This window comes from Ursus americanus, chromosome 26, assembly GCF_024610735.1.
Source record: "Ursus americanus isolate L20-20 chromosome 26, mUrsAme1.1.p, whole genome shotgun sequence".
Lineage (NCBI taxonomy): Eukaryota > Metazoa > Chordata > Mammalia > Carnivora > Ursidae > Ursus > Ursus americanus.
Genome location: NC_142152.1, coordinates 3,734,551 through 3,747,119, shown reverse-complemented (window position 1 = coordinate 3,747,119; position 12,569 = coordinate 3,734,551). Strand labels below are relative to the sequence as shown.

Genomic DNA, 12,569 nt, shown 5'->3' with positions numbered 1-12,569 from the left:
CGGGAGCCATCTGGGAAGCTGGCAGTCACCCTTCTTGAAAACAGAGAAGGTTTCTATCTACTCAGTCCTTTGTATCTGCTCGAAGCACCACATGCAACAATAGGAGCTCAGTAACTGCATGCTGTCTGGATCCCCCATAACATCTAGTCTAATCTTCATGTCTTATGGGGCTCCACCAAATCATGGGGATGTTTCACCAGTCATTTCTAGCTCAAGAAGGTACCTTGGGAGACGATAAACAAGTGCAGGTGCCAATACAGGAATCCCACCATTTGCCATGTTGGTATTGGCCATTTGTCCCCCTGACTTTTTAGGTGTCCTTTCAGCTCACACCCCTACCAAGTGCCCAGTGTGTGCCGTCTGCCCCTGAGTTGTGCAGAGTTGCACTACATTGAGAAGGCTTTATTACACGATGTGTCTAGGATTAAGTTTGTAATGTAGATCCTTCCAAGGATCTGAAATTTGAGCATTTAAGATCCACTAGTATTCCTGCCTTTTAGTGCATTTAAACAGTACTTCTTATATGTGTGCACTTCATTTCCAGCCATTTCTCGCATGAGCAAATGGCCCAAATACACTTGTGAGAAACCCTTTTATAGTAAATGTTATTAAATTGAAAACAAGGGTATAATAAAATAGCAATTTAAGGGTAATTTACCAACAACTGGAGCCCTTAAACATTGACATACCGTTGTGTAGTAATAATACCAGACTTGGTATTTAAACACAATCTTTGTCACTCTAAGAATCATTGGGACAGTTTCCTAATCCTCATGATCTTTTATTATAGCCCCTTTAGCATTTTTTTTTACTACTCCTATGTCACTGGTTTATAAATTATAAATCATCAACTTTTACCCACATAAAACATCCAGAAAATAATATCTTTGCTCCTTATCTAGAAAAAATATTCAGAGAATGTAATAGAGGGGAGTTGGCACCATTGAACCTTGCCATTCTTGGACCTCTGTAATCCAGAATGTCTGCTGAAGAGAGTAATACTGGGGTATATGGCAACAGAAACTACATCACAGAAGTGATTGACTAATTTAAAATTTCAAGATTCCTAAGTCTTCCCCAGTAAGGAGAATCCATTGAATATACATCTCAGCAAAAGCTCCTTGCTCTCTGAAAGATGGTGTGGATGCCACAAAGACAACCAATGAGCCGCTGGGCAGGACCTAGCATTCATGTCCCAAGTCCCCGCCTGTAGAACCTGGCTTCTGTTTGAAGGTGGAGATGCTTACTGTCATCAGTGTCCTGGGGATGTTCACCCTGAGGGATTGACTCAGTACAAGTAGGCAGCAGGGAAGTAAACCCTGCGATGCTGGCTTATTAACTTGCCATGAGGAGCCATCACCAAAGGGACCAGATGTACTCAAAGTCCATATACTGAGCACAGGAAGGCAGCCTCCACAGGAAACCAAATCACAATCAGAAACCATTAAATTGCCCTGAAAAATCATCATCACAGAATCTAGAAATACCTCAAGTCTGTATGATCAGTTCATTCTTTCCCTAAAGATACCGGGAGTTTAATCAGAGTCCAAAAGTTGTTTGGTGAGTGGATAATCAGGATGAGGGGGGCTGAGGTGAATGTTTAGTGGCAACAGGGTAGCTTCATGAGTAGATCTCAGAATGAGAATGATTTTGCCTGAAGGAGTCAACTGCTCAAAGCCAAATGGCTAACACTTCCATTTTTCTAGAGGAAAACTCTTGAAGAGGTAGATTGGGTTTTTTTGGGTCACATAATAAATTACCCAAAAGTTAGCAGCTACAACAACTAACATGTTACCACATGCAGTTTCTATGGATCAGGAATATGAGTGTTTCTGGCTCAGGGTCTCCCAAATGTCTGGAGTGCAGTCATCTGAAGGCTTAATGGACTGGGAGTTCTGCTTCCAAGATGGTTCCCTCAAGGGCTAGAAAGTTAGTGCCGCCTGTTGGCAGGAAGACTCAGTTCCTCAGTATCAAGACCCTTCTCCCTGCTGGGTTGTTTGAGTGTTGTCACAGCATGGCAGCTGGCTTCCCCCAGAGTGAGTAACCCAAGAGAGAGCAAGGTAAAAGCTTCAGTGCCTCTTATTTATTTTTTAAATTAATTAATTTATTTGAGAGAGAGAGAGAGAGAGAGAGGGCAAGCATGAGCCGGTGGGGGGAGCAGAGGGAGAGGGACAAGTAAACTCCACGCTCGGCACAGAGCCCAACACGGGGCTTGATCCCATGACCCTGAGATCATGACCTGAGCCGAAATCAAGAGTTGGACACTTAAGTGACTGAGCCACTCAGGTTCCCCTTCAGTGCCTTTTATAACCTTATCCATGAACTCACACTCTGTCACTTCCACTATGTTCAATTTGCTAGAAGTGACTCACTAAGTCTAGCCATGCCCTGAATTGGAAAGGAATTAATTAGGCTCCATCTTTTAGAGACGAATGTCAAGGAAGTTGTGGACATATTTTATTTTTTTTATTATGTTCAGTTAGCCACTGTATAGTACATCATTAGTTTTTGATGAAGTGTTCAGTGATTCATTAGTTACATATAACACCCAGTGCTCATCACCACATGTGCCCCCTTCAATACCCAGCACCCTGTCACCCCCTCTCCCCCCACCCCCTCCCCTCTGAAACCCTCAGTTTGTTTCCCGTGGCCCATGGTCTCTCATGGTTCATCTCCGTCTCTAATTTCTCCCCCTTCAGATTCCCTCCCTTCCCCTCTGGTCCTCCGTGCTATTGCTATGTTCCACAGATGAGTGAAACCATATGATAATTGTCTTTCTCTGCTTGACTTACTTCCCTTAGCATAATCCCCTCCAGTTCCATCCATGTCAGTGCAAATAGTGGGGATTCATCCTTTCCGATAGCTGAGCGATATTGCATTGTGTATATGGACCACATGGAAATTGCGGACACGTTTTAAAGCCACAATAGGTATTACTTCTGTAACTACTCTTCTTCCTGCACTCCCATGGCTGGCCAGTCTTCTGCTGATCCATGCACTCTATTAATATATTCCTATTATTATATTTGTAAATATAATGCATATATACACATTTTATATATAGTTATATATTATAGATCTTATGTATTATAGAATCACATATTATCTATATTATGCACATTAGTGTATTTAGCTTATGGCCAAACTCTCTAGCATGAAAATCATTATGTATCTTTATGCTAATTTTCATACCCCCATTCTGCCACCTCCCTAGCCAGGGGGACCTGAGGCAAATGGCTTGACCTCTCTGTCCTCGTCTGTAAACTAAGGCTATAATAGGACCTACCTCGTCAGTTTCTTAGGAGGATTAAGTGAGTAACTACATGCACAGAGCTTACAAGAGTGCCTGGCATGCAGACCACATTCAACACCATTGGCTGTCGGCGTGGCAGCTGTAGCTGCTGCAGGAATAGTTCGATCCAGCAGTACACCTCAGAAGACTGCCCTCAGGAGGCAGCCTCACGTCCAGGTTCCCAGTGGTAGTAAACAAAGGTCATCGTTGTCTTCCTGGCCACACCCCAGTCTAAGCCCACCCCTGGCCACACCATCCAAGCCCTGTTCCGAGGATAGAGAAAGACCCATTTCGGGCCTGGAAGGGACCAGGGCCAGGGCCCTTGTTTTCTTCTCCTCTTTGCTGTTAATCCCTGGCAGAGAGTGCTTACATGGAGATAACATGGTTCGTTTGCACTCTGAGTCCTATTTATGTTTTGTTTTTGTTCCTTTTTTTTTTTTTAGGCTGACCTTTTGCAGAAGGGTAGAATGCCCAAACGGGGAAGTGACTTCGCAGAAAGCTAGGGAGTTCCTCAACCTCGTGAATTCTTATTAAAACTTGTTCCTGAATTTTATTTCTAAACGTACATTTTCCAGGTGTATGCTGGCTCCATCTGCTCGTCGGATTGGCGTCAGACACAGATATATCTTCCTCTCGGGACCTTTTGCTTCTTGCCAGTGCCTCTTTAGTTCCTTGGGCTTAATGAATAGATTTATCTTTACCTGAAGCATATTCATAATTAAAAACATGCTGGGTGTTTCCTGAAATGTATTGATGGGAAGTTGGAACCGGTGCTTCGTCCATCTCCCAAAGCTCCTTTAAAAGGGAGGCCATACCTAATGGAATGCAGCAGGGTTGCCTTTTGTCAGGTGGCAGTTAGCTAAATATAGAGTCAGGGAGCCGGGAGGGACCTGCTGAGGTCATTGGTGCCCTCCTGCCATCCGCTTTCCCCATCTGAATGTCTCCAGCCCCGTGGCTAGCCAGTTCTGCGGCCTCCAGCCACGCATGGCTTCTGAGCACTGCAGCTGTGGCTCGTCCCAGCCGAGATGTGATGCCAGTGGTAATATACACCCTGGATAGCGAAGACTTGGTGCAAAGAAAAGAATGCAAAATGTTTCGTCAACGATGTCTGTTGATTACAAGTTGAGATGATCATGCTTTGGTATATTGGATTAAAGAAAATATATCATTAACATTAATTTCACCTCCCTCTTTTCACTTCTCTTTTAATACTAGAACATTTTAAATATCATGTGTGGCTCCCATTACATTCCATCCAACAGCGCTTCTCTAGACCCATCTGTCTCTATTCTCCAGGCCCCCAGGACAGGGATTATAAAGCCTTCCTTGGTGACTCCTCTGGGTCTTTTGTCATTTCTTCTCTGCATCCAGTCTTCATCTCTGCTGCTTCAGTCTGAAGACTTGTACTTCAAACGTTGGACTCTTCATCTTATGAAATCCCCACGTCGAGCATCTCTTCATGTTGTTCAGTTATGAGCTCGATAACCCCACTTTCTTTCACCCTTTGACTTTCTGCCTCTTCCAACTCCGATATTTTTTAATGACCTTCCTTGGGTCATCTTTAGATTCTACAATTATTTTTAAAACTCGGTATCCGAAACCAACCAGCATGGCTCTAATGTGGGGCCTGACTAATGCAGAGACAAGTAGAAGGCATTATCTCCACCATTGACTACTTGACCGGTCCTTTTGATACATTACCATGCAAGGAGCGACAGATGCTGTTGGTCACAGTCTTAACGGATGAGGCAGTTGAGGCTCATACAGGTGAAGTAACTTACGGTCCCACTGCAAATTAAGTCCAAGCCCAGGTTTGCCTGATTCCAGAGCCCACATTCTTTCATTATGTATCATGCCTTCCTTGCCTGATACTTTTCTTTGAATATGCCCTTGGTTTTGACGGGCCTTATAGTACTTGGCTGATGCCTTTGTAGCTTCCGGTCAACAGTGACTCTTGAGCTTGTTCTGATATGTTTGTGCCTCGCTAGAATTGTGAAGCCCTTCTGCTAACTTCCAGAGACCCCCTTTCAACTCTGCAGGTATTGCATGAAAGCCAGTAGAACTGCCCTGTGCTAGCCATGTAGGGTAATCAGTAGGCCAGGGACAATGTCTTTGGGTGTCAGGAGTGACTTTGCAGGAAGGGAGCTTTCTTTCTTGTGGCCCCAGGTTCTTAGGATAATGCCCAGTTTCCAGAACAAGCTACTTCTCAAAGGCCAGTCAAAGGCAAAGTACATTATTTATCCATGTTTACCTAAAGGCAACAAGTGTGTGTTTTGAGTGGAAGGGGACAAGAAGGGATCCTTGAGAGAGTGTCACAAATGGATCTTTCATGAATGGACCTTGAAGATGTGGTGCTAAATGAAGTCACCAGTCATAAAAGGCTGTATGTTCTCACTTATATGAGGTAACTAGAGCAGTCAAATACATAGAGACCGAAAATACGAGGGTGGTTGCCAGGAGCTGGGGGAGGGGATTATGGGGTTATTATTCAATGGGTTACAGAGTTTCAGTTTGAAAAGATGAAGAAGATCCAGAAATGGATGGTGGGGATGGCCGCCCAACATTGTGAATGTCCTTACTGCCACACAGCTGTCCACTTAAAAATGGTGAAAGTAGTAAATGGTGTCTCCTACATACTTTACCACAGTAAAGGTAACCGAACAGATCTTCCACACGTAAAGAAAAATAGCTCGCTTATCGTGTGTGGTCAGAGGGGCCCCTAGAGCCAAGTCTAGCTTTCAGATCTAGCTTGGAGGTCACAGTGGTTTTCTGAGGCAGCTTCTCGTGAGAAAGGTGCAGGCTTACTTCGCCAAGATGAGGGGAGTCCTTTCTTTTCCTGACAGATTTCTGATCCAGGAAGCTTCACCATCTTCACACGGATGCCTTTGCTAGGCTCTGAACCGCGTTTCCCTGTCTGCGGGAGGGAAAGCAGCCTTCCCCCCAAGGATCCAATGCACCTTTGACAACACTTGCTTCTCTGTGGAGATTTTCTTAGTCCTTATCCCTCTGTCTACCTGAAGGCGTGGCCAGACTTTTCTAAGAAAGAACACAGGGCTGTAAATTCTATTTGGTTGTACCAAAGAAGTTGTAGGGTCTTGGAGACCTGAGTGGGAATTAGATTGAGCACCCAGACATCCAAGAACATTTGTTCTGTGTTTCATTGATGTCACGGCCCCCTGACAACCTGGAGTCCATTCTCCAATCCAATGCATGGGCTGTTTTGAGAAAAATTTAGCCAAGATACATAGATGGAGACTCTAACCCATAGGAATTCTCTTTACAGTGTGGTGTTTCATGGCATTGTGGGTGTATTTGCTTATTTGCCCTGTGTATTTTCCTTTCCAGGAATCATTAACCAATGGCAACAGGAATCCAAGGATAAAGTGATTTCCCTCCTGTTAACTCATCTGCCTTTGCTGAAGCCAGGAAACCTTGATGCGAAAGTAGAGTATATGAAACTGCTGCCCAAAATCCTGGCGCACTCTATTGAACACAACCAGCACATCGAGGAGAGCAGGCAGCTGCTGTCCTATGCTTTGATACATCCGGCCACTTCGCTGGAAGACCGCAGCGCGTTAGCCATGTGGCTGAATCACTTGGAGGACCGCACGGCGACCAGCTTTGGCGGCCAGAACCGAAGCCGCTCGGACTCTGTGGATTATGGGCAGACACACTACTATCACCAAAGACAGAACTCCGATGACAAGCTCAATGGGTGGCAGAACTCTCGGGATTCTGGGATTTGCATCAACGCCTCCAACTGGCAGGACAAAAGCCTGGGGTGTGAGAACGGCCACGTGCCCCTCTACTCCTCCTCATCTGTCCCCACCACAATCAATACAATTGGAACCAGCACAAGTACAAGTAAGTTCCCTGGAAGCCCTCTAGAGCAGTCCGGTTTGGTGACTTGCTGTGTGTGGTATGTCCCGCTAAGAATGTCTGCTCCGAGCACCCGTAGCCCTGGGAGAGAGGGGCTCACTGGAATTGGCTGTGGGAAAGGGATCTTTGGATCCCATCTTTGTTGCTCAGTTGATTCTGGGAAGATAAAAATGCCGGGCAGGTAAAAATGATCGATGGTCCAAATTTGGGTTATAAACAGACCAAAAAATAAATAAGTAAGAGAGAGAATAAATGGTAAAAGAAGGAAACTTCCTGTTTCCACAAGTAGAAATGTCTTCCACCCACATGCCTTTCGTCCTGGGGTTTTTGGATTTGCCAAGACACTGAGTTCTGTGTGATTCTCTAAACCTGATTCTAACCCCTGGTTAACCAGACGCCCTCATGGGATTTGTGCATTTTCTCTTTTCTTCTTCTTTTTTTTTTTTTACTTCCTTTCTTCCTTCCTTTATTTATTTATTTATTTATTTATTTATTTATTTTTCACCCTGGAATGGAATGTTCCCTCCCTTGCATTTTCTGGTTTTTATCCCCCGTTGTTGGGGGCACTTTTCCTCCTGACTGGGGAAACAGGTTTGCTAACTGAGAATGCTGCTCTGTGCTGTGGCCTGGTGTGAATGCTGTGGCCTTTTCTTGCTCAGTCTAACTTAGGAGAAGCGGGTCAGGAACAGCTTTGCGGAAGGGAAGAGCAGAGGACAGCTTTCTGCTCTTTTGACCACTAAAGCAAAGTACCCTGCGCACAGCTGGGACTAGGGCCGGGAGTCCTCTCTGTGGCTCCCCACTTAGGCTGAGCAAAGTGACAAACATGCTGTCATCGATGCTTCGATAAGTGGCAACATGGGGGAGGGGGGGCGTCATTAAACAGAAATCCTTGATGCTAGTTGCATGCGTCTGTGAATAGTGTCAGCACTGAGATAACTTTCTCGGGGGAAAGCTTTTGTGGTCAGACCTTCCGTGCCTGTCAACCTGCAGGAACCCCCAATTAAAAGATCTGAGAGTATTAAGAATTAACAGTGACGGCTTCTTGGCCTCTCCCTCCACTCGGATCTCTCGGCTAATGGATCCTTTGAAAAGGCTTTCTCAAATACATAGGAGTGTTGAATTGGAACTACATTAATTGAAAGAACCAAGGAAATACTTAAGATACTGCATTCATAATGCTACGACATGAGATTTTTAATTCTTCTTGTTTTATTTTTACATTGAGATTTCAATAACTCGTGCATTTGGGGGATTAAGGGATTATTGCATCATTGTTTGATTATGTAAGAAGTTCTGGGGTAGCCTCTTTCACAGACTAGTAATCTGGGGAGCGGTTTCACTAGTTTCTGTGTGACAGAGAGGGGTGGCTGGGACTATGAAGGCAGACACATGCAGGCTGGATGACAGGGCTTTTTGGCCCAAGTTTCCCGGGTCAGGGACAGAATCTAGTACTTGTTACAGAACTCTTTGATAGCTGGGAGAGGTGCGAGCTGCAAGCCACCTGCCCTCTCAAAACTTGGTCTTTTATATTTTAAGGGCTGAATTTTATGTCATTAGTCTTGGGTCATCATATTTCTGTCTGTCCTGATTTGCACTCTCAGGGCTGTAAGTCTTGACAAGATTAGTACGTTCGAGGTGGTTAGCAGATTGTAGTCCGTGGGTACTTTCATTTTTCACCGTGGTCGTCCGGCCGTGCAGAGGGGAGGAAATGCAGAGATGACTGTCATGGCGTCCCAGCCCTTTGGGTGCCTGTGCAGTACTTGAGTAGAAGAAGACTTGAAGGTTTGACAAGATAACTAGATTGCATATCTCAGGAAGGAGAAAGGGGTTGGAGCCCTGTTCCAAAGCACTGGCAAAGAAAGCTCAGATCTCTCTTCCAGAAAGTTTCATGCAAACATTTAGGCCGTGTCAACTCTTGTATTTCAATATCTCTTTAACAGAATATTAGTGTCATTGCTTTAGTCTTCTGCACTGTCTATGGTGGTTAAATGGCGTTTGTCAAACCTGCAAACTTTTGGGTCATTCATTCGCTTGTGCCTCTATCATCTAGATCCTGAGCACCTGGGAGGCAGTTTGACGAAGTGGAAAGAACAAGGACTTTGGTGTCAATGCCCTGCTAAGTCTCAGATCTACAGTTTGCTAACTACAGCTTGGCCAAGTTACCTAACCTCTCTGAGCAAGGTCTTCCCTTGTAAAATGAGAACATTCGTGATAGCCATCTTTGAGGGCTGTAGGTGAAGGCACCTGAGATTATGTATGTAGACGCCCACACCGGCCAGAGCTGGCAACGGCGTCTGCTAAGCGACTACATGAGAGAGCGTAGGAAGGACATCGAGGAGCCAAGTGCTAACACTGACACCCAGAGTCTGTGCCTGCATTTGCATCTCTGATTGTCACCTGATGAAGGCACCTTTCCTGAGCCCAGGCCGTGCAGAGTAGACTAGGGGTCCTGGACTACGCCGTGACTTTTGGCCATTTCACTACAATAGAAAATGGGTTGGACTGAGGCTTCAGGACCTCTTCTCCTGCCCCGAAGAGCTACATATCTTCCTTCTTTCAAATGGAAAAAATATTCACACGAAACAACATGATTATAAATCATAGTAAGAGAACTGAGATCAATTAGTGCTTCACATTTTCAAATTATCAGCCACGTTAGTGACAGTTAATGCAAAGAAACTAACTAGAAGAAAACTTCCTTATACAGTTTTTGTTGTTTTTTTTTTTAAGATTTTATTTATTTATTCGACAGAGAGATAGACAGCCAGAGAGAGAGGGAACACAAGCAGGGGGAGTGGGAGAGGAAGAAGCAGGCTCATAGCAGAGGAGCCCGATGTGGGGCTCGATCCCATAACGCCAGGATCACGCCCTGAGCCGAAGGCAGACGCTTAACAACTGAGCCACCCAGGCGCCCCAGTTTTTGGTTTTTAATCTTCGTTTATCCCACGAACGTTTTATTCCTTTGGTCATTACGCTCCAGCAAAGTGCCTTAGCATTTGTGGCCTCCTCCATATGTGGATTCTGCGTCACCCAACTGCACTGCAAACACTGCCCACCTCCTGGGTGCCCAGCACTGTGGTCAAGGTCATAGAAAATATAAGGAAGCTTAAGGAAAGTGATTCACTTTCAGGGAACCTATAATATAAGTGGAGAAAGAAGATACATCAGTCAGTCTCACAATTAGAAGTGAAATATCTCAGATATTTCAGACTATTCTGCAAAATTTTTACATAAAAAATTTTACAGTCTCACAATTAGAAGTGAAATATCTCAGATATTCCAGACTAATCTGCAAAAATTTTACATAATCCATGCATTACATAAAAAGTGCAGTTAAAAAAATAACTCCAGTAGCTGCCATCAGGCGATATAGGGTTGTGTCCGCTGAATGGGGGGTCTGTACTAGAAGCACTGTCAGTGTGTGAAATGGAAAGATCCTCGGGAACCGGAGGGTCAGGAAAGCCTTTGCAGGTAATAGGAGAGGTGAGCGAGGATGGAGATGGCAGGGGGACCGAGGGTAGGGACATGCATCGTGAGCAAAGGGACCTGGAGGTATGCAGTCAGGGTTGGAAGAGGGGAAGGAGGAGAGGCTTACGAAGGAAAAAGAATAGTAGGCAATAAAGGTAGACTGAGGGGAGGGGATCTGAGAGTTCTAAAGAGGCCAAGCTTCACACCATGGGCGTGACAGTGACATGAGCAATGCTGGAGGTGGACTGGTCTGCTGGGTGCAAACCAGACGAATGACACGTGCTGAGCTTCAAAAGTTCAGTTGTGAGCTAGTCAAAGTGTCGTGAGGATAGGAACAGGCATGGAGCAGGAGGAACGGATGCTAGAAATGTTCCTAGGTGTACTTATTAGAATTAGGACTCAGTATCGACTTGGACATACATCTTTAATTCATTTATTTGTTCATTCATTCACTAGAAATTGTTTCTTGAGGCACTCGGGGTGCATCAGCAGACGAGACAAAGATGCTCTCCCTTGTGGAGTTTGCAGTCTAGCATATATAAATTAGAATATATAAGGAAGTTATATAGTGGGTTAGAGATCGGTGAGTGGCATGGAAATAAAAACAGAGTAGGGTCAGGAGGATCAGGCCTAGGTGCTGAGGGGGTTATAGTATTAAATAGGGTGGTCAGGATCGACCCCCTCAAGAAGGTAACATGTGAACAAAGACTTGAAGGAGGTAAGGGGGTGAGCCAAGTGGGTGTCTGGGGGAAGAATAGTCCAGCCAGAGAAAAAGTTTAAGCAAAGATCCCAAGATCTTTTCCCAGCTTACTGGGGAAAAGCAAGAAGGCGGTGGCTGAAAGGGAGCGAGTGAGTTAGACAGCGGTGGGGGTGGCAGAGGTGTCCAGGAAGGACAGAATCTACGGGGCACTGCAGACCATTGCGAGGACTTTGACTTTTGCTCTCAGGGGGCCATTGGAGGGTTTTGGGCACATGAGTGACATGACCTGACTTACATTTTAAAGGGATCGCTTTGGCTGCTGTTTTAAGAATCGGCTGTACCAGGGCAAGGATGGAAACACAGAGGTCGGTTCAGAGACTGTTACAGTAAAGCAGGTACGACATTGCTGACTCTGACCAGGATGGCTGAGGTAGAAGAGAGAAGAGTGGTCAGAGTCTAGATAATATTTTGAAAGTACAGCCAATGGAATTTCCTGACAAAATAAATGAAGGGTATGAGGGAAAGAATTCAAGAATGACTCCAGAGTTTTTGCTTATGCAACTGGAAGGATGGAGAGAGTTTCTATTAAGTTTGAAAGCAAGATTGGGAGCTGTGTCGTATATGATGAATCCGGGTGCCCATTAGAGGATCAGACATGTGACGCAGGCATTTGGACGTATGAGTATGCAGTTTGGGAGAGAGGACTGACCCGAGATAGACATTTGGGAGTTACCAGCACAGAAGTAGTATTTAAAGCCCTGAAACTGAATGAAATTACCAAAGCAAAGACGTGGATAGAGAAGAGGACCGAGGACTGAGCCTGGGTACTTCAACATGAAGACTGAGGAAGAGGAGGATAAAGCAAAAGAAATGCAGGAGAAACCATTGAAGTCAGGAAAAACTCAAGTGTGTGGGTGTCTTGCAAAGCGAATGAAGAACGTGTTTCAAGGGGAAAAAATGATTGAGCAAAATTCTGCGGATGCATCCAATAAGATGAGGACCAAGAATTAAGCACTGGATTTATCAAAAAGGAGTATTAGAGATAAGGGGGTACTTGTCACACGGTAGGCACTTAAGGGATGAAGACAGTTGAGTTAGTGATTCCAGAGAGATAAAAGGCAAAACAGGGAGAGAAACTAGCTACAAGCTCAATTTTGGATGTGTGTTGACTTAGAGAAGGTGCTAGAACATTGAGATGGAGAAAAATGATGTTTAGAGGGCATTTAAAAT

General features: G+C 44.9%; 1 protein-coding gene across 1 annotated transcript in view; it reads left to right on the top strand.

Annotated features, from left to right (window-relative positions):
* The window catches only part of SAMD4A (sterile alpha motif domain containing 4A), a 206,943-nt gene that overhangs the window by 114,776 nt on the left and 79,598 nt on the right, over positions 1-12,569 (top strand). Inside the window, 1 exon segment of the mRNA XM_045810375.2 lies at positions 6,638-7,156. Within this exon segment, the coding sequence (XP_045666331.1) occupies positions 6,638-7,156 (519 nt within the window).